Source organism: Dromiciops gliroides, chromosome 1, assembly GCF_019393635.1.
Source record: "Dromiciops gliroides isolate mDroGli1 chromosome 1, mDroGli1.pri, whole genome shotgun sequence".
In the NCBI taxonomy this organism is placed as follows: domain Eukaryota; kingdom Metazoa; phylum Chordata; class Mammalia; order Microbiotheria; family Microbiotheriidae; genus Dromiciops; species Dromiciops gliroides.
The window spans coordinates 424,356,075-424,382,020 of NC_057861.1; the positions used below are offsets into that span (position 1 = coordinate 424,356,075).

General features: G+C 38.7%; 1 protein-coding gene across 1 annotated transcript in view; it reads left to right on the top strand.

The window, feature by feature from the left end:
- The window catches only part of MAST4 (microtubule associated serine/threonine kinase family member 4), an 808,011-nt gene that overhangs the window by 212,144 nt on the left and 569,921 nt on the right, over positions 1-25,946 (top strand). The window contains exon 2 of the mRNA XM_043988945.1: positions 21,837-21,990. Coding sequence (XP_043844880.1) covers positions 21,837-21,990 — 154 coding nt within the window. The remainder of the gene's footprint in view (positions 1-21,836; positions 21,991-25,946) is intronic.

Here is a 25,946-nt window from a genome sequence, read left to right on the forward strand (position 1 = left end):
CCCAGGGTTGTTGTAAAGATTAAATGGGACAATATTTGTCAAGTGTTTGGTAAAGTGCCCATAGATCCACAAGTAGGTCCTTAAAAATGCTTGTTTCTTTCCTGGTATTTAGATAAGAATTCCTTGTTATTTATTGAGTGGATAGAATTGGAGTATGAAGTCAGTCAGAACCCTCTGGTGCACTGCATGGTTGGCCTGCTTTGCTTTCTATTCAGTCAACACACATTTGTTGTTGCTGTTTGTTGTCTGTCCTTCATTCAAGAAGAGGACTGGGGAGGTGATGTCGTAACTTGCAGTGAGTTGGATTTAAGTGAGGGAGGGCTGTGCAAGGTCAGCAACCTCACTTTCTCCTCTAGAGCCATCTGGTTTCAGTGACAAGATATCTATCAGGACCACCAGAGATGATCCTGGATGCTTAAGGCTATTGGAGTTAAGTGACTTGCCCAGGATCACACAGCTAATAAGTGTCTGAGGTGAGATTTAAACTCAGGTCCTCTGGACTCCAGGGCCAGTGCTCTATCCACTGTGCCACCTAGCTGCCCCAACACACATTTTTTTTTTTTTTTAGTGAAGCAATTGGGGTTAAGTGACTTGCCCAGGGTCACACAGCTAGTAAGTATTTAGTGTCTGAGGCCGGATTTGAACTCAGGTATTCCTGACTCCAGGGCCCGTGCTCTATCCACTGCGCCACTTAGCTGCCCCCAACACACATTTATTAAGTACTGAGAACACACATAAAGGCCAAAAACCAAACAAACAAAACCCTGCTCCTTCCCTCAAGGAACTCATCTTCTAAGGGAAGAGACAACATCCAAATAATAATAATGCATACAAGATATGTTTGGAATAGAAAGAAGGTAATCTGAGAGGAGACATTAGCAAGGGAAGAGAGGACTGAGAGGCCTCTTGTAGAAGGTAGGTTTTGAGCAGAGTCTTAAAGGAAGCTGGAGAAGTTAGGAGACTGAGATGAGGAGAAGGAGGAGATGGAGGAGGAGAAGGAAATGGAGGAGGAGATGGAGAAGATGATGATTCTAGGCATGGGAGACAACCAGGCCCAAGGCAGAGTTAGGAGATGGAGTGCCATGCATAAGAAACAGCAAGGAGGTCAGTGACCCTGTCATACACAACATGGAGGGGACTAAAAGTCTTATAATACATCTTTGGCCTAGTTGATTTATTTTTTTTAAGGTGAGCCCAATAGTTAACATCAACTGCTTCTTGAGTTCCCTTTGGGCAATGGACCTGTGCTTGGGGCCGTGATATTGTTCTGTGGTTGTATATGTTGTTTTAATTATTTTTTCTTTTAGTAAGGAAAGGAATTGACTTTTTTCAAGTCCAATTGACAGACAAAAGTAAGATGGTGATATCAAAGTTCTAATTTACATATTTCCTCTGAAGGGAGGAAAGAAAATCAATTCTTTTAATAGATCAAACTAGTACAGCTCCCTTTTTTTTAGGTGGATGAAATTGTAGTTTGATCTTGTAATGTATTTTAGGATTTATAAGATAATGCTTGGAGGGAATAAGCATCTAAGATATTTTAATGCAACTCTAATTGAAGTTTGTTTGCAGCACAAAGAATTAATTATGAAATTAAAGATGAAAAAAGGGTTGGGCTATCTCGTCTATCTCTCTGCTTTAAATACATGCCATTGCTATGTTTTTCCTCAGAAGAAAACTGATTGGAGAGGTGATTTTTAAAACAACAACACATTTTAGGTGGATTAACTTTTCATGGGGAATTATTGCACATGAAAGATCTTGTCGACAATTGACAGTTAAGTGTTTTGTCGAAAATGTAGTACTTGGATGGTTTGCTGAAATTCAAATTGAATAACATTTGCTGATAGAACAGAATATAGCTTCTGAATTGGGGCATTTTAATTAATTTAGATGTGTGACCAGCACAATAGAGTCTGGTTGCTCTCTGAATTCTGAGGATTATTCAAATGATACACTTGAGAGTTTGACTCTTGAATAGCAGCTCAGGCTGTGGTTTACCAGCTCTTGGGCTGTGACCCTGGGAAAGGTCATTTAAGCTTAATGCAGTTCTCTTACTTTTTCTTTAATAAGTGGAATTACAATAGCTATTTCCTTTCTTCTAGGATAGAAATGGGAAGCAGTTCAGTGTCATTTGTTAATTCTTTTCCTTCTTGCTACAGGAATTTTCCAGACTTAAAAACTACTTATGGAAAAAAAAAAGGGGGGGGGCAGCTAGGTGGCGCAGTGGATAGAGCACCAGCCTTGGATTCAGGAGGACCTGAGTTCAAATCTGACCTCAGACATTTGACACTTACTAGCTGTGTGACCCTGGGCAAGTCACTTAACCCCTGTTGCCTCACTAAAAAAACAAACAAACAAACAAATAAACAAAAACGACTTATGGTTTGGTTATCTTTCCAAAGGCATATGAGTGGCAATGTGGTGTAGTGGATAGAGAGGTGGCTTTGAGTTCAAGTTTCACTTGTGACATACTGGGTATGGGACTAGGGAAATCACTTAACCCCACCAATGCTCTAGGCCAGGGTTTCTTAATTTTTTTCCACTCTTGACCCCTTTTTGACTGAGGTGATCCTGGGAATATAGGTATATAAAATAGGCATAGGCATCCTTTTACTGTTGCCAAATTTTTTGTGACCTCCCCCACATTCAATGACCCCATATGGGGTCATGAATCACAGTTTAAGAAGCTAGGCTCTAAATTCCAGAGAAGGTGCCCACCTGTGTTGATATGGAGAGTTTCGCTTATAGAAATTTCCTATAACAAAGAAATCACAGTTGCATTCCCTTACCTATGTGTTTCAGCAGTTTGTCAAATCAGTTGTTTAGAATGTGTAAATGTACAAAGCATTTTTTTTATGGAAACAAGATTACAAATGATGCTTAAGGGCCTAGCCTGGGCCAAAAAGTCTACTTAGGTAATTGAACAGTAGTAGTGTTTGAAGTTAAATAAACTCTAGCAATACTTCAGTTTGGGATTAAATGACAGGCAGCCCAACTTGGCCTTGAAATGGGGAGGATCTGGGTTCAGGTCTAGCCTCTAAAGCATATTGGTTCTGTGCCTAGGGGCAAATCATTTGATCTTTCAATGTGGTAGGTCAGTGGTGTCAAACTCAAATAGAAATGGGGACCAGTAAACTATACATAAGGACAGCTAGGTAGTAGAATAGATAGAGTATCATGTCTGGAGTGAGGAAGTCAGTTCAAATCTGGCCTCGTACTAGCTCCGTGACCCTGGGCAAGTCACTTAATCCTGTTTGTCTCAATTTCTTCATTGGTCAAATGAGCTGAGAAGGAAATGGCAAATTCCTACAGTATCTTTGGCAGGAAAACTCCAAATGGGGTAACTGAGAGTCAGATATGACTGAAAAAAGACTGAACAACAAATCACACATATTGACTTTGAAAAAACACATAGTAATAATATATTTTATTGCCTTTTGGTTATTTTGTTAAATATTTCCCAATTCCATTTGTATCTGGTTCTAGCTGAAATAGGGAATGTTGTGGGCCAAGTGAGACACCCTCATATTTGGCATCTCTGCCCTAGGCAGTTCTCTAAGATTACTTCCTTGTAGATCTGCTTTGTGTGAACTCCTTGAGGGCAGGGATTGGTTTGCATTTCTTTGTGTCTCTAGCTCTTTGTACTCTGCCAGTCATAGATGGGGTGCCTAATAAAAGTTTGTTGACTGGGAGGAGAGAGTTTCTGCAGTATGAAATTTCTACAACTGATCTGGTACCAACTTTCCACCACTGTCCCACCTCCCTAAATAAATGGGTTAAGTGGGGATGACCTTGGACCCTTTCCATTAATTCACATTGTGGCCCTAAGAACATGCATTATACAAGGTATTCTAGTGAAGATGTTTCATATTTACTTTTCTCCTCTTTCTCTATGACAGTCCCCACTCCCTTGCCTCCTTTGGCAGCTTCCTGGATTGTTGTAGGAAGTCAAAGGTCTGGGCATGGAACGTGATATTAAATTGGGGAATGGCCTTTAATGAGAACATTCTCACCTCCTAGCATTTGTATAGTAAGGCCTCCTTATTCAGGGTATCATTGTTAATCTTTTCATCAATTCTATGCTTCTAAATAAGACTCACTCCAGGGTCCATATTCTCTGAGCTAACAGGAGAATTTCCCAGAGATTCCTTATTCCATTGTTAATCTCAAACCCTTCAGGTATGTATCCATGGTAAATAAAAATGAGAATATTCTCCTTATGCTCTTCAGTGTATTTTTGACATCAAATAACTCAAAACTATCTCCCCAGAAATCAGCATATAGGAAAACATTGCTGTTATGATCTTAGCAGAAAAAAGGATACATCCAATTTTAGTTTCCCCTTATCTAATTTTCTTAGGATCATAGCTGTAGGGTTGAAAGGAAGCTTTGCCCAACCCCTGTATTTTATGGATGAGAAAATAAAGTCCCAGAACCCATGAGATGGTTTGGCCAAGGTCACTAGGGAAGAAATACAAAGGAAACAGAATTGTAACACAGACCATCGGAGGGCAAATCCAGAGCTCCTTCCACTGGGCAATTCCACTTCTGTTATGGAGACAGATTTTGATTTAAAAAAACCCCAAATGAAACCAAACCCAACCCAAAACCCCTTCTACGTAATTAGAGCAGTTCAGTCATGACGGGGGCAGTAGTAGTCACAGGAGGAAACAGGGTTCTCTGAAGATGCGCCCCTCCTCTACATTACTAAAGATCAAGTCTGTGAGTTTGTTGTAGAAGAAATCGTTCTTGTTGAGGTATGAGTTGGACTAGAGGCAGCTAGTGTTATATTGGATAGGTGGAGAGCTTAGAGATTGATCAGGCATTGAAGATATCAAGGTCAACCACTTTATCCCTAACCATCACCTGTTATCTTGACTTTTGGCTTTCCACTGGACTTTGATGACTTAGGAAAAAAGAATGAAGGTGACAACTTTGTGTAATTCTGCCTCACTTAAATCCAGTTCTCTTGAGGTCAAGACATCCCCTGTGATGTCATTGGGCCTCTTTGAAATAAAAGACAAACAACATCAACAACAACCACCATCACCATCGTCATCAATACCACCACCAATAACAGCAACTGGATAGAACACTGAACCTGGAGTCAGGAAGATCTGAATTCAAATCCATTCCAAGACGCTAGCCTTGGACAAATCACTCCAATCTCTATCTTCGTTGCCTTCTTCATCTGCAAAATGGGGATCATCATAACACCTTTCAGGGTTGTTAGTGAGAATCAAAAGAAAATAATAATGGTAAAACCCGCTTATCACAGTGCCTGACTCATAGAAAGTAACATGTAAATGCTTATTTCCCCTCCCCCTACTATCCCATTGATGGCACCTGAGATACTTTTCAATGTAGACTTATTTGGATCTATCCTTTTTTTTTTTTTCAAGGATTGTGAAGGAAGGTGAGTTGTTAGAATCCTAAAACATTTTGATTTTTTTTGACTGACTTTTTTCTTGACCTTGAAGCATTTATTCTTACATAGATGAAAAGGAAAGGAGAAATGTGATTTTGAATTCATTTGGCTTATAAGGATATAATTTTATTTAAGTTGCTAGATAGGGACATTTCCATATGTCTCTTTCCTGATCCCTAAATAAGGTAGGGAGGCCAGGTGGTGCTTGGATGTGGCAGTCAGGGCTGTGACTCAGTGTGGAAAATTTAGAGTGACGACCTAGAGGCTGAGCCCCTCCCTTTCCTCCCCACTTGTAACACTCTTCCCATCATTAACCATTCTTGAAATCTCAGAATTTGCTTCCTCCCTTAGTGGTCACACTGACTGCTCTGTCTTCCAACACTTTCTCTTTAAGATTCCACATATGATGCAATTTCTAAAAATGTTATCATAGAAGCATAAAATATTTTCCCATTTTTTCTGGTGCCTCAATCTATTTCATAACCACTAAACCTTTTTAGGACCCAAACTCATCTCTCCTGAGTGTGTGGGGTTGGGGGACTTTAAGTGATCTTATAAATACCCTCCATTAAATAGCTTCTGAAAAATGGAGTAATAAGTATGTTAACATAGGCACAAGCTTCTTTAAATTCAGCACGGATTTTTTTCCCCCCTCCTGAAGACTGTAGGCTCCAACAGCTTTGTCTTGTCTGCATTCTCATTGGCTACCTGAAAATATTGCCATTCCTGGTTAGTACATTTCTCTTTTAGGATAACTGTCTTGACTGAGCACAGTCTGGTATTGGTTTATCCCTTAGATGCTTGGCTGGCAAATTTAGCATGGGTTAGGTAATTTTTGTGTGAATCTTTACTGTGATGCTGGACTCATGGAGAGCCCTTTTGTTGCAATAATTAAAATAGTGACCATGGTATTAGTTAAGGAAAATGCAGAAGCAGAAAATTACCCACTTTGAGGTAAAATAGTATTATTTCAATGTAAGGTAATCTGCTTTCTTTGGAAAGCAGTTAGTGTGAATCACAAGCAAAAGGTCTACCTACCTTCATGTTATTTCATACATTTTAACATCTCTGGTTTTCTTGACTATTTAATATCAGGAAACTGAATAATAATGACTTCTCTGGAATGTGCCTTACTAGTGTTCCTTCATTTTGACATGGGGGGCATTGTATGATATCATATATGCAGTAGATATTGGTAATTATAAAAATAAGAGCATTTATATAGTGCTTAAAATTTGCAGTGCTTTAAATATGTTATCTCATTTGATTCTTACAACTCCCTACCTGTGAGGTAGGTACTAATATTATTCCGATTCTGTAGATGAGGAAACAACGTGAAAGAGTTTAAATGATTTGTCCAGGGTTATACACCTACTAAATGCCTGAAGCAAAATTTGAACTCTGGTCTTCCAATCCTTAGAAGCTAGGTGGCCCAGTGGATAGAGTGTTGGACCTGGAGTCAGGAAGACTTCGTGAGTTCAAATCTGGCCTCAGCCACTTACTAGCTATGTGACCCTGGGCAAGTCACATAATCCTGTTGCCTCAGTTTTCTCATCCATCAGATGAGCTGGAGAAGGAAATGGCAAACCAGTCCAGTACCTTTGCCAAGAAGACCCAAAATAGGGTCACAGAGAACTGGACACAAGTGAATAACTTCTTCCAGTCCTTGCGTCTAGCATTCTATCCATTCTTGCCCCTAGCTTATCTCTTTGACTTAATGGACTTTGGTCTTAGGATGTTCACATTAAAATACATGAGATCTAGCTTTCTGAGTGGCTGAAGAAACACAGCAGAAACAAATTGATGGTATAGTTGTGGAAGATACTAGTGGGATGAGGCTTTGTGGATTGGAAGGAAGTTAAGATGTTCACTTATTCCTCCGTGGAGGAGGAGGAATAGTAGTAATAGGAAGTGGAGGTTTTGTTCAGCAGATTCACTTATAACTTTAGGAGAGAGAAGGTCATGTCTCCAGAAAAGAAGTTGATTGTTAACCTCATGCCTCTTTTTCAACTTGAAGTTAAGTGTTCAGTCTGGGGAGGAAATTGCTGCTTCAGTAACTTTAAAGGATTTAAAAATTGAAAGTTCTTTTCAGCCTTTTTTTTTTTTTTGCCATAAGTTTACATTTATATAAGGGATTTAACACCCCCTCCCCCTTTTAAGGAAAACAACCCTTCACAATTTGTTTTCTCAGCAGTTTTGCTTTTTCATACTCTTAATAGAGATTTACAAGAGTAAAGGGGAAATCTTTTCCAAAATATGATCTGAATATTTAAATCACATGGCTAGAGTGAACATTCATATTCTCTCTCTCTCTCTCTCTCTCTCTCTCTCTCTCTCTCTCTCTGCAATGAGGGTTAAGTGACTTGCCCAGGGTCACACAGCTAGTAAGTGTCAAGTGTCTGAGGTTGGATTTGAACTCAGGTCCTCTGAATCCAGGACTGGTGCTTTATCCACTGCACTACCCAGCTGCTCCCTTGAACATTCTCTTATTCTTTTTTTAGTTTTATATTGACAAATTACAAATGAAGAGACTATATATCCATTTCCAACACCAAACCAGGTAGATGGCATACTCTACTATATGTGAAGGCAGTGCCAGTGGAAGTTTTTTTTCTTTATTAGCTCTGAGAGTTATGACAATACTGTTGACACTATCCTATAATTTTAGGTCAGAGGCACTTTTCGAAGGCTTTATCAATTTTGCAGCCTCACCCGTCTTCAGAGGTTGAAAAGTTCTTTGTTGGAGCTTGAGGTGTGCATGGGGGAAGAACCACCTTCAACCCCAAATAAGCTAAATCTTTGACAGCTGCCCTTTCTTCCTCCTAGGTCTTCATACTTAATGGTGCTTCTGCATCAAGGCCTCCTTGAATTTGTATGTATAAAATTTTGAATCTTTATTTCAGTATAATCAATGTCTTTTATAACCTGTTGTATTTTGTTGTTGAATCATTTCAATCATGTCCAACTCTCCACGACCCTATTTGGGGTCTTCTTGGCAAAGATACTGGACTGGTTTGCCATTTCCTTCTCCAGCTCATTTGATAGATGAGGAAACTGAGGCAAAAATGTGAAGTGACTTGCCCAAGGTTTCCAAGATTACATGGTAACAGAACTTGGATTTGAATCTGGGACTTCTGATTTAAAATTCATTCCTCTTTCCTACTGGTTTCCGACTAGAACCCTCTTACCATGTCATGATGCTGCCTTCAATTTTTTTTTTCAGTAGTCTATTCTGATATATTGAGTTTTGCCTAGGATTGCATTATCAATTATCTTGTCAACATCAGAGCCAACTTTAAGAAAAACTTTGCACTGTTTTCCCCTGTTCCTTCACTTAATATTTCTATTCTCTCCATACATCCTTAATTGATCTTTTCTTACCACTTCAAGTCAATCTGTCTTTCAGGATTTATTAAGTCCCAATACATGCTAAGCACTGGAGATACAAAAGATGGCAAAAGATAGCCCCTTCCCTCAAGGAGCTTACAGTCTAATGAAGGAGATGACATGCAAATGAATATATACAAAGCAAACTATATATAGGACTAATAGAAAAAAAATGAACAGAGACAAGAAATTACAATGAAGAGAAGTTGGGGAAGGCTTCCAGTTAAAGATGGGATTTTAGTTGGGACTTATAGGAAGCCAGGGTGATTAGTAGGCAGAATGGAGGAAGAAGAACAATTCACGAGGTGGGGGGGGGCAGGGGCTGGGGGGGAGGGGAAGATAGAGAAAATGTCTAGAAGAGAGAGGCGGGTATCACAGTGGCTCAACCAGACCTGCTCTTTAGGCAAGTACTGACCTTTTTCAGCTCTTCACTCATCCAAATTGAGTTTCTTGGTGTCCTATTCCCCTTGGATTTTGCTAGGAGACTCAAATCTGAAAAATGTGTTCAGACTGAGATGTATGTTTGATAATGGCTTCGCACCCTACTTGTCCCAAATACCATTTTTTTTTTGTAGGAGTTTTATTTTTCCTTCCTTCCTTCCTTCCTTCCTTCCTTCCTTCCTTCCTTCCTTCCTTCCTTCCTTCCTTCCTTCCTTCCTTCCTTCCTTCCTTCCTTCCTTCCTTCCTTCCTTCCTTCCTTCCTTCCTTCTTTCCTTCTTTCCTTCTTTCCTTCTTTCGTGGGTCAGTGAGGGTTAAGTGACTTGCCCAGGGTCACATAGTAAGTGTCAAGTGTTTGAGGTCAGATTTAAACTCAGGCAAAGCCAGTGCTTTATCCACTATGCCACCTGGCTGCCCAGGAGTCTTATTTTTCTTTTCATTCATAGTTTCCTAAGATCATGGACCTAGGGCTGGAAGGGACCTCAGAATCCATCTACTCCAATCATCTTGTTTTACAGTAGAGGAGGATCCATTTCAATAAGCATATATTAAGTTCCCACTGTATACCAGGCCCTTTAATAGCTGATGAGGCTACAAAGACCATGAATAAATGAATGAATCAATAAGTAAGCAAACAAATAAGTAAACAAATAAGAAAGAACAAAAGAGGGAGTCCCTGCCTCAAGAACCTTATGTTTATTAGGAGGAAATAATGTATACACAATAAAGTAAATAAAGCATTTTAAGTACTTCCTGTATACTTGGCAGTATACTGTGTTCTGGGTATATAACCACAAGCAAGCAAGACAGTCTCTGCCCTTAGAAGAGCTTTAATGGGGGGAGGGGGATACAGTACATAAAGGGAACCTTGAAAAGGTATGGTGTGAGGGGGTGCTTCACTTTAAGGCATGGTTTGGAACTGCTGACCTGTGTCTGGGAAGTGAGGTGGAGGCCTTCTGGGTAAGATAAGGCAGAAGTTTACCTCAGGGAAGAGTTTAAATTTGTTGTGGCAGAACTGTTGGGCGTATTTTGGGGGCTTTCCCCCTGTCTTTTCAATCCATCACATTGGCTACTGCCTTTTCTACCTCCCCTTAAGGAGGCCTGGGTTGCCACATATGGCCAAGCATGGTTGTAAAGTTGGGGGGGGGGCAGGAAATAAAAATTTTGCTCTGCAAAGAGCATGATGTACACGTAGTCTGTAGAAACCATTAAATTACTATTTTAAGGGTCTTTGATGATAGCAATAGCTTACTGACCTCGAAGCATTTATTGCAGGATTGTAAGCATATTCTGTCTTCTTATGGACATGCGGATGACTGAAGAAAATAGATCAAACACAATTGAGCCCATTACACAATGCTGTTTCTCTTTGTTGATGATTGACTGGATTGGATAGAATGCCAATAGAATGACTTGACTCATCCTGTTGTTGCAGAGTTACCTTAGGGCTCTATTCAACTTTGCTGAGTTGTCAGGCCTACTCAAAAGTTTCCAGAATCTGTTTAGTTATTTGTCAGAGTTGGATTTTTTTTCCCTCCCTCTTAAAAGTACAGGCATACCTCACTTAGATATTTTGGTTTTGTGAATTCTTTGAAGTGCATACTTTTCTACTGATGCAGTTTGAAACCTTTCCTTATCCTGGGTGCCTCCTGTTTCTGTCTTCCTATAAATTATGTGGTATGGGGGGACATTCAAAACATCGGCATTCTTCTAATTCTCTTTTTAAAAAAATTATTATTTTTAACATTCTTTTCTTTTTAAATTGAGTTCCAGATTTTCTCCCTCACTCCCACACTCACTAAGAAAGGGAGCAAAATGATATCAGTTATGCATGTGAAATGCATATCATTTCCATATTAGCCACATCACACAAAAATAAAATGGAAAAAAATTATATTTCAGTTTGCACTCAGAATTCATCAATTTCAGTTTTTCATCATTAGTCCTTTAGAATAATATTTGATTAATGTATAATCAGAGTAGCCAAGTCTTTTACCATTGATCATCATCACAACATTGCTGTTACTATGCTTAATGATCTCCCAGCTCTTCTCGCTTCATTTTGCATCAGTTCACATAAGTCTTCCCTTGTTTTTCTGAAACCATCTTCCTCATCTTTTTTTATATCACAATATTACTCCATCACAATCTTATAGCGCAATTTGTTTAGCTAATACAGTTAATTGATGAACATTCCCTCAATTTCTAATTCTTTGTCAACACGAAAAGAGTTGCTAGAAATATTTTTGTACATATAGTTCCTTTTTCTTTGATCTCTCTGGAGTATAGACCTAGTAGTGGTATTTCTAGATCAAAGGGCATGCACAGTTTTATCACCTTTAGGGTTTATTTCTGAGTTGTTGTCTAGAATGGTTGGAATAGTTCACAACTCTACCAACAGTTTATTAGTGTACCTATTTTCCCTTTTTCCATCTAGCATTTGTCATTTTTGAGGTAGTACTTCAGAGTTGTTTGACTTTTCATTTCTCTAATCTATAATGAGTCAGAGCATTTTTTTCATATAATTATAGCCATCTTTGATAAAAAAAAACTGCCTGTTTATATCCTTTGATTATTTATCAGTTAGAGAATGGCTTTTATTTTCATTAATTTGATTCAGTCTCCTATTAAGAAATGAGGTCTTTATAAGAGAAACTTATAAAGCTGCAAAATTTTTTTGATATTCATTGTCTATGGTACCTTTAAAAAAAAACAAAATGTCCCTGATTCTTTCTTTTAATTAGGTCTGTTTTTGTTTTTGCTTTGTCTGAGATCATGATTGCTACCCTTGCCTTTTTTGCTTCAGCTGAAGCATATAAGATTCTGCTCCAGCTCTGTGTTTTAACTTTGTATGTTTGTTTCTCTTTTAAGTGTGTCTCTTGTAAACAACATGTTTTTGGATTCTGGATCCTAATCCTTTTTGCTTCTGCTACTGTTTATGACTGAACTTTTCCCATTCACATTCACAGTTATGATCACTAATTGTGTGCATTTTCCTCCATCCTGTTTTCCTCTCCCCCCTGCTCCTGTCGCTCCTCAAAAATCTGTTTTGCTTCTGCTCTCCCTTTTATCATTCTTTATCCCCCACTCCCAATTCTCTTATCCCCTTCCCTTCCTATTTCCCTTCTCTACTTCTCTTGACATTACAGATTTACTGATGGAACGCTTGGCTGTCATTCACTTTCACTTATCTCTTATTCCAGCAATGACTTGGCTATCACACATTCTCCATGTATTTATCTGACCATTGCACTGTGGAGCTCTTTACCTGGGGTTCTTACTAGAGGCCGTGGTCTTTCATGACTTAAAGCCATACAGCATCACAGGAAGAATGTTCTTGGTTCAAAAGCTGACTGTTTACTTCAGTGAAAAGTTTAAGATCATGAAATGTCCTGTGTTATTTCCCAAAAGGTAATCCAGGCCACAATCTCCTGTTCAGTTCTGAGCACTTCTTACTGTTCATGCCTAGTCTACCTAAGATTTGTATTCTGAAGAACTGCTTTATAGGTTGTCTGTTCAACCATATATTGAAGCCTTTTTCAAAGGTAGTCAATGTCTCTCAATATAAGTGGTTTCTTTTGTAATCTTCTATCTTTTGTTGTCTTCATTTAAGAGCATTATCCTGAGAAGGGGTCATAGGTACCTCCAGACTGCCTGAGGGATCCATGATGAAAAGTAAAAAAAAGGTTAAGGACTTCTAGATAGTGAATCCCTCTTCAGTACAGACTCTGTGCTAGACATTCTTCTTGATTGTGGCAGACACCTTTAGCAAGTAAATGTTTCTGTTTTAGGCTTTGCTTTATATTAATCATGAGAGGATCATTGAATGTTATTTCTATATCTTCCAAGGAATCTTGCTTGATTTTGACCTATGCATGAGAGACACCTTGTTTGAGAGCCTTTGACGGAGCTGTTTGCTTTACTGAATTTAAGGACTCATTTTCTAGTCAACAAACCACAAGCATAATGGACTCTTGCTTTCTCTCATCAATTGTGAGACCATAAAAATGTCTCTTATAGGGAATTCTTTATAAAATACTTCTTCTAGTTAAACTGTAATCCACAATGCCCACAGTGCATATGTATAAAATATTTATTTTTTCCTTTTTGGGGAATGGGTCTCCTTGTCAACCAGACTCAAAGTGAAGCTCCCACTCATGAGTCCAGTCCCCACTCTAGGTTGGTTTGCCCCTCCTTAGGCAGCTTTCTGTTCTCCTGGCATACCATATTGCAACTGGATTTAGTTTAGTAAACTAACTGATGAATTTTGCTTTCTGCAGCTCAGAACTCTTGAGCTCAAGCAATCCGCCAGCCTCTGCCTCTCCGGTAACTGGTTTTACAAACATTTGCCACCATGCCTGGCCATGTACAGGTTATTCTTATAATGGTAAAATTAGCATGTGGGTGTATTAATGCTCTCTGTGTCATTGTTTTTATTTTTTTTGGGGGGAAAGTATGGGGTAACAAGGTATGAGTTTTTTTGAGCAAGGCTTCGGTGTTCCCCTTCCTTCTTGTATATTCTTTAAGAGCCAGTCCTCCAGTGTTCTCAAAACTGTGCAGCCTCAATCACCTAACAGTGCTAGCTGAAAAAGTACATCATTAGATGAAAGGGAGTGGGGCACATTTAGTTCCATAGGAACAATGTTTCTGTATACAAAGTAGGAAATATGGTAACGAGTAAGCAGACCAGTGGCTCTGGGGGACAGTATATTAGCTTGCATTAATAGAGATGATCAGAAATGGAGTGGGATTTTATAATTTAGGATTATAGAACTAGAGCTAGAAGGGACTCCACAAATTATCTGGTTCAACCTTCTTATTTTACAGATGAGGAAACTGAGGAAACGATTTGCCCAAGGCTACATCAATAGTAAGGATTAGAGATGGGTTAGATCCTCTGAGTTTGTGGTTGGGTTTGATAACAATATATTTTTTTTTACTTCATGGATGGCCACACATAATAATATTTATTTAATAATAATAACATATAATGCGATGTCATTAAATATTAAATTGAACTTACACAATTTATATAGGATTTCTCATCATCATTATTATCATATCACTGAGATTCCTTCAAATTCTCAAGTTCTGGAAATCTGTCATATCTACCACTCTCAGGAGAATAATAGAAATCATTCATGGTAACCAGAATAATTCAGTCTGCAGACAGTAGGATAAGGGCCACTACCAGCAGCAGTAGTAGTAGTAGACAACTGTTAATAAATTGAAAATGTATTAAAAAGGGCAAAAGTGGACAGAGCACCGGGTCTGGAACCAGAAGACTCATTTTTGGGAGTTTAAATCTGGTCTCAGTCACCTACTGGCTCTGTGACCCTGGGCAAGTCACCCAACCCTATAACAATATTTTTAATACATAACATATTATACAATGTAATTATAACATTCATTTAAACTATAGACATTGTTATTGTTGAGTTATATCTGTTATGTTTGACTCTTTGTGACCTCATTTGCTATTTTCTTGGCAAAGATACTGGAGTAGTTTGCCATTTCCTTATCCTGCTCATTTTATAGATGAAGAAGCTGAGGCAAACAGGGTTAAGTAACTTCATAGCTACTAAGTGTCTGAGGCCAGATTTGAACTCATATCTTCCTGATAGCAGCCTAGCACTCTATTTTACCACGTAGCTGCCCACTAGCATTTACATTAGTCTGCCTGTCTTCTCACAGCCCCTCCAACAATGATTATTTCTGTCTTGTATCATATTTGACAGGTTGGTGTCAACCTTCATTCTTTACCTTCTGACTAAATTGATGACTTCTTTGAAAATTAAGGCTGTATTGTTCTATGTTGCCATTTGACTTGAGCTGGGGCTTTAATTCACTGAGGCATTTTTTCTTAGTAGTTCAAGAGCCTTACACAATAGTAGATTTTCTTCAGGCTGGACTTATTGGTAGCCTCAGTGGCAATTTGCACAGATTAGCTTCTCTGATTTCTCATTTATTAGGGATCTCAGGGTATAAATTAGTAAAGTTAGATGTAAAATATTAACATTTTTCATAGAATTGCAGCATTTTAGTTCTGGAAGAGACCTTAGAAATTTTTTTAGTTGAATTCTCTCATTTTATGCATGAGGAAATTGAGGCATAGAAAGGTTAACAGAATTCCCTAAAATCATATAACTAGCAGTGACCACACTAGAACTCAGGATCTCCTGACCCCTTGTCCTCCTCAATTCCAAGCCAATTCTACACTGTTCAGGAAAGCCAAACTATATCTCTTAATTGTTTTTCAAGTGATGAACTATTATTCTGATTTTAAGTATATACTTTTTGATTAAAATTTAAAAAAACACTAAGTTTCACTGAGTAGCCATGAAGAAAAATGAGAAGGGGGGGAGGGCGGCACAGAGTGTTTGATTCTGCATGCCAGAATTTCCTGCCTTTTTCCTCCTCTTCCCTTATTTCTTACTTTTTTCTTTTTTCTTTGTTTCCAGTCTTTATTCAATCAACAAGTATTTATTTATTTATCTATTTATTTATTCATTCATTCATGTACGTATGTATGTGTTTTTCTTTCAGGGCATTGAGGGTTAAGTGACTTGCCCAGGGTCACACAGCTAGTAATTGTGAAGTGTCTGAAGCTGGATTTGAACTCGGGTCCTCCTCAATACAGGGCCAGTGCTTTATCCACTGTGCCACCTAGCTTCCCCAACAAGTATTTATTAAGTATCTACTACTCACCAGATAATATAAAACAGTTATCAGATACTTACTGTATGCCAGGCATGGTAGAGATTCAAAAACCAAAAGCAACCCCTTCTTCCAGTAGCATATGTTATGTAGGGAATAGGTTCATGGCATTGCAAGCAGAGGTTAGTAAGTTTGTGCAAGCTCTCACTGGAAGCAAGTAGCAACATTTGAACCCAGGTCTTTGCACTTCAAATTCAGTGCTCTTTCTGTTTCATCACTGGTACTGACAATATCCTGTGCTATAGGGCATAAGAAAAAAGATATAGACTTCAAAAGTTGTTTCTTTGCATTTTTTTGAGTGTTAAGATAGAGGGAGCCAGTAGATTATAAAACATCACTTAGCTTTTATTTTTTGTTGTTATTGAAAACTGTAGATGCATAAATCTAGAAAATAAAACAGGGATGATTCTTCAAATCACATAGTATTTAAAAGTGAACAAAAGCATTTTCTTTTGAAGACTATCTTGTTTGAAAGATGCAATTTTCCTCTTTTCCTAGTTTATCGCTTTGGTACCAGATTACGAACTGGTATTTATATGGCAGGTAAAGCTTTGCGAAGTACTTGACAACAAAGAGTCATTTCACCCTTCTAGCAATCCTGTGAGACAGAGCAAGCCTTATTATTTTCATATTATTGTTTAGTTGTTTTCAATCATGTCTGACTCTTGGTGACCCCATTTGTGGTTTTCTTGGCAGAGATGCTAGAGTGGTTTGTCATTTCCTTCTCCAGCTTGTTTGAGGAAACTGAGGCAAACAGGGTGAAGTGACTTGCCCAGGGTCACACAGCTAGTAAATTCTGGGGCCAGATTTTATCTCATGAAGATGAATCTTCCTGACTCTCAGTCAAGCACTGTAACAACTTTGCCTCATTATTCTTATATTATAGATGAGAAAACTGAAGGTTGCCATGGTGAAGTGACTTTTTCCCTTGACAGAGCTTGGAATTAAACTCTGGTCTTCTGACTTCAGGGCCAGTATCCTTTCCTCTTTATACCATGCTCCTTCCCTATGTCACAGGGGAAAAGGTGGTAGGGGTTCTTAGGTATTCCTCTGTAAAGAATTATATTCTTGCACACAGTACAATTAGAATTAAAATGGTCCTTTTATTTGGGGCTAAGTGACCAAGGGCTAAGTCAAAGACTTTGCCCTTGGGGAATAGGGATCAAACATCCTTCTCTCATAACAGAAGTAAAGCTAAAACTTTTATAGAGGATAGATGGGGTGACCACCTAAAAAGTTCCTTTTGGGGGTGGGGTAGGGAAAGCCTGGATGCTTGTCATATTCCTGAAAGTTGACGGGGATTTTTTTGAAATGATGGTCCTGACCTTTGGGGTTATCTCTGTCTCCTAGCACTGGTCAGGTAGTAGCCACATCTAAGTGACTTTCCTGCTATAGAATTTTATCCCCCAGTACTTCTTAAGTGTGTCTAGCCTGATACCTAGTTGATCAATGTAAACTTTAATAGTCCCTTGATTCCTTGATATGTCTGTCTTGTTATCTGGTTATCCTAAGCCCCATGTCACCTAGCTGTGATGCTGAATAGGAGTGCTACTTTTTCATAGCAAAGAAGGTGCAAGTCCATTGGTAAGTAATAAGCACTACTCACTGAGCAAGAATGTGTCATGTCTCTTCAATTATAATGTAAGCTTCTTGAGAGTAGGTTTGTTTTGCTTTTTTCTTCGAACTTTTCAGAGCTTAGTTCTGTACTTAGCACATAGTAGGCATTTAATATTTGGTCATTGGTGGGTCTATGTGAGTGGAGAGTGAAAAAAATTGATGTGTACTTAGAAAGACAGGACAAATTTTCCTTTTTGTTAGGATTTCATGGGACTTTGTTGTGAGGATAATCTTGACTATATTTAGAGCAGACAAATTCTTGTTGTTTTCTAAGTTCTAGTCACTTGGAAGATCAAGGAGAGTGGGTAGGGGTGATATATTTAGGAAAGGCCGGTCATATATTTGTGAACCAAGTAGACATTCTGCAGGTATAAGAATTTGAGAACAATTTTATCCCATAAAGTTTCATTATGAATATTGAAAAAAACTCTTACCTTTTAAAGGTAACTCAAAGTGTGTTTCAGACAGTTAAATTGCCATGAGGAACGTTTATTCTCTTTGCAGGTATTCCCAAGACCATTTATTTTACAATAAAGGAAGGAGTGAAAACCCAAGCATGGCATAGTGTATAGATAGGATCATACGTTTAGTAGAATACAGAAGGAAATTTTGAGACTACCCAATCTGTGGGCTCTTAATTTGGGGTTCATGAACTTATTTAAAAATATATATTTGATAACTGCCTTTCAACATAATTGATTTTCTTTGTCATTCCTATATATTTTCTTTCTTCATTTAAAAACATTCTGAGAAGGGCTACATAGGCTTCATCAGAATGCTTCTTGTCTAAGAGATTAACGACCAAAAGGTCCCAAGGTTGCATAGGTAAGCAGAGGCATGTTTAAAGGGTTTAGCATGTCTGCCAAGGCACACCTTAATGTCTCCAAAAATGGTAAAAATTGGCATTTTATGCTTCATTTTAAAAAAATAAAATTTGGATAATTTTTAAAAGTTAAATTTTAGTTCCTTTAGTTTAACCAGTAAAATTAAGCAATCCAAGAAAGGTTTGCCAAGTACATTATGTACCAGGCATGGTACTATGGTGCCAAAAAATAATACTTTCCATTATTGAATACTATTCAGTAAAGGTTCACATTTTAAAAAATGCCTTGGGTGCATACCCTGATAGAATGTATTGTACACACCTCTATGGATGTTGCAGTGATGCAACTCTGAGCCCAAGTTTTAACTCCAGATCTCTTTTCACTAAACCAGGCCTGAGGGAACAAAGGGAGGGGGTTTCTCAGGAGCAGTTTTAATTTGAACAAACGTATTCAGAAGCTACCAGGTGGTTGACATCTCATGGAAATGTAAAATATGAAAGAAACTTGTGACACAGTCCTTGCCATACAGGAGGTTTTCAGGACCCCCAAAGCCTGTTGTGAGTTTTCCAAGCTTCGGTAGCAGGTTATGGGCTAGAGGTTCTTAGAAGTGTTCTTCCGAGGTTTCTGTGAAGGATAACTTTGAAGTCAGCCTCTGTGCCCTGATACTGAGCTACATATATTGCCCCCATGTGTTATCGTGACTTGGGGACTTTGGAAAAAGTTGAAAAACATTAAATGGATATCATTTAAAGCAGAGGGCCCAAAGTGGCATGCTTGAAGTCTTACATAAGCTCCTGGGTGTGATGAAATGTTTTTAAAGAGATCATGAGTGTTCGATTCAGTATAGAAAATGAAAAATAAATGGTAGGGCTGCAGTGGACCATTTAGAGATGCTGTGACTAATTGCAAGAAAAATGTTAGAGCCACTGACAAGCTAGGGAAAATTTAGAAAAATGGCCTATTTAGAGACAGGCCTGGTGGGACTGTGATCTGATGGTTAGGTTGGAATGGGATGCAGGGGCTTGGCTCTGTTCTTTCCAATATTTTCCTCCAGAGCTATATGCCTCCTCTCCATTTTCTTGGATGTAAATGATCATTTCCCTTATCCTATAGAGGGGTTCACTATGATTAAAAATCCTGCCTTATGGTTGTACAGTCATATAGCAAAGCACAATTTCTTTTTCACAATTTTCTGTTTCATTTTTTTTAATGTCTCCCCCATTTTATATCTTTTCTGGCTTGGTAGGAAAGAGAAATGCCCAGAAAGGCTATGTAAGGAAACCACACCATCGCTTTCTTCAGCATTACCTTGTCTCAGCCTGTTTTGTTTTTCTACCCTGCTAATCTCCAATATAACAATCTTCTCCACGGTAATTAAATATAATATTACAAGCAGAGGAATTTAACTTCAGGTGAAAAATAAATGCAGGAGTTGGTGAACCTTATACAATAAACATTTGCATTTTATGCAGCTGTCGCACAGAATTAAGAGGAAATGCAGTAAGAAGAGCTAACCTTAGCTGGGTGGATGTTTGTTTGCCACCTTCAGTCTCTGAATCCCAGGATCTTTGGGTCCTTTTGGACTGGAATATGCCCAAGGTGCTTTGAAGAATGTCAGTGGCACAGTGCCACCTTGTGGCCACAAGAGCTTCCCTCTCTATTTATTTATTTGTATTAGGAAAGGCAAATTGGAAAAAAGAAATTCCAGTTTTGTAATCCGCCAGTACTTTGAGCTAGCACATACTTGTATGGCTTATATAGTGAATGCTTTTATTTAAAGTGAGGTCATCCACAACACCATTGGAGTTAGAATTCAGGTATATATTACGGGCATGGGTGTGGGAATGCCTTTTTTATATCTTCCTAGGCATTTGTGTATCTGAAGTATGTCTGTCATAAATGTATAAGAAAAAAAAATGTGCTTTTGTTCAAGCATAGACATTTCTTCTCCTAAAAACTGGGCAAATATTTTAAAAATAATTATTTTTGTCTGTACCTGTGATTTCAGCAGGGTATAGAACTCTGTAATGAAAAATTCCATTAACTAGTTAAGTTATTTCAATCATTTAAAACTTTTCATGGGGCGGCTAGGTGGCGCAGTGGATGGAGCACCCACCCTGGAGTCAGGAGTACCTGAGTTCAAATCCAGCCTCAGACACTTAACACTTACTAGCTGTATGACCCTGGGCAAGTCACTTAACCCCAATTGCCTCACTAAACACACACACACACACACACACACACACACACACACACACACCCTCTTCATGACCCCATTTTGGGATTTTCTTGGCAAAGATACTGGAGTGATTATCTATTTCCTTCTCCAGCTCATTTTCCAGATGAGGAACCTGAAGCAAACAGGGTGAAGTGACTTGCCCAGGGTTACACAGCTAGGAGCTCAGATTTGAACTCAAGAAGAGGAGTCTTCCTGACTTCCGGCCTGGCACTTTATCTACTGCACCATCTACCTGTCTCATTAGCCATTAACTGATGTAGATTAAGTATTTTAAAGTTTATAGATAGTTTTAGCAAACTACCTAAGGCACTGAGAGATTAAATGATTTGTTCAGGGTTAAAAACTTCAGGCTCACTGAATCTCAGGATTATTTTTTATCAGTTTTCCATTCATTTATAAAATTATAAAATCATAGGTTTGGAGCTGGAAGAGATTTTTTAAACCAAGTCAAAATTATTTGACAGATCAGGAAAATGAAGCAAAAAGTTAAGGGTCTAAGGGAGGGTTTGAACCCAGGTTTTCTAGAATCTAAGTACTCTCTTACAGGTATCATTAAAATAAATCTGGCTAGTAATGTGACAGGAGGGATTTTATTTTAAAAACAAAACAAATGTTTTTAATAGCTGAGGAAACTAAGGTGTAATTTAAGAGATTTGTCCAGTGACACAATAAATTATAAAAGAAAAGATCCAAACCCCAATCTGTCCTGATTCCAAGTCCAGCATTCTTTCTACCCTGCAGTGTAGCCTCTCTTCAAGTGATTTTTGTCTATTGAAAAACCAAAAAGCAAAAATGAAAGACACGGTAGTATTTCTTTTTCCTTGTAACAGATTTCCTTTAAAGTGTTGTATAGTGTCAGATGGATCTGTATGTTGGTGGCGCTTTGAAAATACCTGCACGTATCTAAGAATCGATATACAAGTAACTTTCCCTCCTGTGAATAACTGAAGATGTATGTTAATTGTCCACAAGCTCATTTTGCTACGAGGCAGAGAGTCTTACAGATGAAAAACACCACCTTGGATCTCTGCAATTCCCAGAACTAACCAATCAAATTCAAGACAAAATGGGATGGGGAGAGAGGAAAAGGAAATATGAAGCAAATAGCTCATTAGTCTTGCCTTCTGGGCTTGGAGGGGATGTGATCCCTCAGAAAGTGACACTTGTTTTTTTGTCTTTGCAGCTTGATCACATTCTGTCCCCTCCACCCATGCCATTTCGAAAATGCAGCAACCCTGATGTATCTGCTGTCCCTGGAAAATCACTTAAATTTAAAAGACAGCTGAGCGAAGATGGGAGACAGCTGAGGCGAGGCAGCCTTGGAGGAGCACTCACGGGTGAGTATGGGGATGGTTTAGGATTGCTATGCTCTTTGGAAGTGCCCAGAGTCCCCTGTGATGCCCAGACTCCTCTTTCCATTGCTGTAATCTCAAGCAGTCTGTGATTTAGAGAAATCCTAGGGAGCCATCTGAGGCGCATAACCATGTGGTCACATAAGCTGATTGCAATGGCCAAAATTGGGGGTTGAACCCAGTTCTTCTCAACTCCACGGCTACTCTTTCCACTAGTTCAGCTTGCTTCTTACTTAACTCAGGCCTAGCTTTGGAGATTGGTTCATTTGAAAATGAACTGGCCCCTGTGCCTAAACACAGGAAACTTTGATTCAGAGTTAAAAAAAAAACACCAACAAAAATAAAACAAAATAAGGATCATTTGAATTCTGCCTCAGATTAAATTCTCCAGTCTTCACCACCATGCCTCAACTGCCTTCTTTCAGTGTCTCTGCAGCCCTGATCTCCATTTTGGGGAGGGGGGAGCACCTAGATCAGCTAATTTTTCATTCTCTAAGCTTTGCCATCATCCCTCAACTGCTTTCTTCCTCTGGCCCTGCAGTCCACCCTTTCACCTCCTACCCTTGCTTTTCAGCTCCCTTAGGGAGAGAGAGAAAATATTCACATACATCTACTAAGTCATTTACAACAGAGTAAACTAGTCGGAAGGAGTTTGGTTCATTTGGAAGAAAACAACAGTCATGGGGGCAGCTAGGTGGCCCTGGATTCAGGAGGACCTGAGTTCAAATCCGACCTCAGACACAATACTTATTAGCTGTGTGACCCTGGCCAAGTCACTTAACTCTCATTGCCCTGCAAAAAAAGGAAAAAAACAACAGTCAGATGCTTTTCCTTCCCTTTCTATTAGAATGTAGGCTTCTTGAGGGCAGGGACTATCATTTTCTTTCCTGGTACATAGTAAGCACTTAATGCTGGTTGACTAGTTGTATGATCCATGGCAAGTCATTTAATTGCTATGTGCCTCAGTTTCCTCAAATGTAAAATGAGGGGGTTGGACTTGATGGCCTCTCAGATCTCTGGTTTGTCTATTTTCTCACTTGATAAGACCAGTCCTTTTCCTGTTTTCTCTAAACCCTTACTGCTGGATGAAGAGTAGCCCTTTTATGCCTATAGTCTAATCAGCAGTCCTGTTGACTAGCTGTTTTCCATGCCTGGACTGTTTTCCTTCCTCATCCCAGCCTCCTAGATTCCTTCAAGTGTTGGCTAAAGTCCCATCTTCTGCATGGTCTTTCCTGGTCCTCCTTAAGCTTAGTGCATTTCTTCTGAGATAACCCTACACTTATGTTGTATTTATCTTGTTTGTACATGTAGTTATTTGCATGTTCCTTCCCCCAATTGGACTGTAAACTCTTTGAGAGCAGGGCGCACTTGCTCTCTCTCTCTCTCTCTCTCTCTCTCTCTCTCTCTCTCTCTCTCTCTCTCTCTCTCAATTGTCTGAGGCCAGATTTGAACTCAGGTCCTTCTGAATCCAGGGCTGGTGCTTTATCCACTGTGCCACCTAGCTGCCCAACACCTCTCTTTTTATTATCAGTGCTTACCATAGTGCCTGGAACAGGGTATTGTTTAATAAATGCTTGCTGACTGACTACCAAATCTTAGTCATAACTGTGATGCCAAATTTACTGGCAAGATCTTTTTTTTCCTGTTCATCTTGTACATGTTTGTGTATCATCATTATCATCTCAGATTGTAAGAATTATTATTGACCATTTTTCTGCCTATTGTTTTCTTACAAATGAATCAAATTCTTTACTGCTAATTTTCTTACTCTTTTCATTGTTACTCTGTTCTGACTTAGTATATGTATGTGGATATTTCCTCCCTTTCCCTCCATGTTCAATTTAAAGACCCCTTGATTAGATTTGCAAGTCTCCAGACAGATATTTTGTATTGATCTTTATTCCACCACTCACTCCTGTATTTCAGGTCATGATCCACAAAACCAAACCTCCTCCAGCACCAAAAGCCCTTAATATATAAACAATTTTTTAGTATTTCTGTGAAAATGAAGACAAGTTTCCAAATGATACCTGAGAGCAAAGATATCATGCTTGCTGGTAGTCCCCAGCTGTCTGAACCAGGTTAAAATGTAATTGGTAAATGTGTAACAAAATAAATAACAATGCAGTAAAACATGGGTAATGTTAATTTGCAGTTTTCTAGTTCGTATATGACCAGCAGAGATCATTTCCTATTGGAGTTTGACAGTTTGTCTAGAGGATTTGGAAGTTAATATTCATAATACAATTTTGCCTATTGGATATTTCAAACTGGATGTCCTGGAGATAACTTTTATAAGGTTATATATGTACAATCATATTAAACATATTTTGCATTAGTCATCTTGTGAAAGAAGAATCAGAACAAAAGGGAAAACCTCAAAAAATAAAAAACAAAAACAAAAAAAAAGAGAAACCGTATGGTTCAGTCTGCATCTAGATTCCACAGTTTCTTTTTTTCTGGATGTGGAGAGCATTTGGAATTTTCTTGGATCATTGTATTGCTGAGAAGAGCTAAGTCTATCACAGTTAATCATCTCACAGTGTTGTTGATATTGTGTACAATGTTCATCCTGGAGATATCTTAAACTCACCATATCAAAAACTAAATTTGCTACTCTTCAACCCTCTTCCAGACTGTTCTGTTTCTGTTAAAGATACCCCTATTCTTCCTGGCTCCCAGATTCATAACCCTGGTCTTATCCCAGGCTCCTCACTTTTTCTCACTCCACATAATGTGCTTAATTGCCAAATCTTGTCATTTCTATCTTGTACCTGGACCCCTTTTGTCTACCCTCATAACTACCAACTTAGTTCTTATCTCTTGCCTATTATTATTACACCCATGTCTTACTTAGTCCCCACATGTTTCCATTCTCCACATTGTTACTAAAGTGATCTGCCTTAAACTCAGCTTTGGCTAGGTGACTCTTCTACTCAGTAAATTCCCAGTGGCTCACTATTTGGGGGGGGGGGACAGTGAGGGTTAAGTGACTTGCCCAGGGTCACACAACTAGTAAATGTCAAGTGTCTGCGGCCACATTTGAAATCAGATCCTCCTTAATTCAGGGTTGGTGTTTTATCCACTGCACTACCTAGCTGCCCCCTGTCTCACTATTTCTTGCCTCTAGAATTAAATATTATAAACTCCTTTATTTAGCTTTTAAAGTCATCCCAATTTATTGTTTCAGACTCACTGTAATTTACTCTTCTTCCTACACCCTAAAATGCAACCAAAGTGCCCTTCTCTTTATTCCTCTCTCCATACCATGGCACTGTCTGGCTGTCTTCTATACTTGGAATGTTATTGTTGTTCAATCATTTCAATTGTATAGATGCTTTGTAACCCCATTTGCGTTTTGTTTTTGTAAAGATACTGCAGTGGTTTGTCATTTTCTTCTCCAGCTCATTTTTTTTTCCTCCAGCTCATTTGACAGATGAGGAAACTAAGGCAAACAGAATTAAGTGACTTGCCCAGGATAATACATTTAGTAAAAGTCTGAGGCTAGATTTTATCTCAAGATGCGGCTTCTTGATTTCAAGCCCAGTGCTCTGTACCAACTAGCTGCTTGCTTGGAATGTACTTCCTCCTCATACCCGAGAATCTATCTCCTTGCAAGTCAGTTCTTCCTTCACAAGCTCTATCTACTGCTAAAGGTTTTTCCTGATCCCCATCACTCCCAGTGCCCCTCCTCTCAAAATGCCTTGTATTTAAAAGTTTTATATCTATCTGTATGTTTTAAAAATATTTATTCCGTCTATTTTTATATAGGTTCTTGCCATCTCCCCCATTAGTAGCAATTGTTTCATTTGTTATATTTTTACCCCCAGCAGTACGACAGTGCCTAATACAAAAGAGAGGCTGAATAAATGTTTGTTCATAAATTGATAAATTATCTCATTTCCTCATCAGAAAATGTCCTGGATTAGTAGTTACCTCTG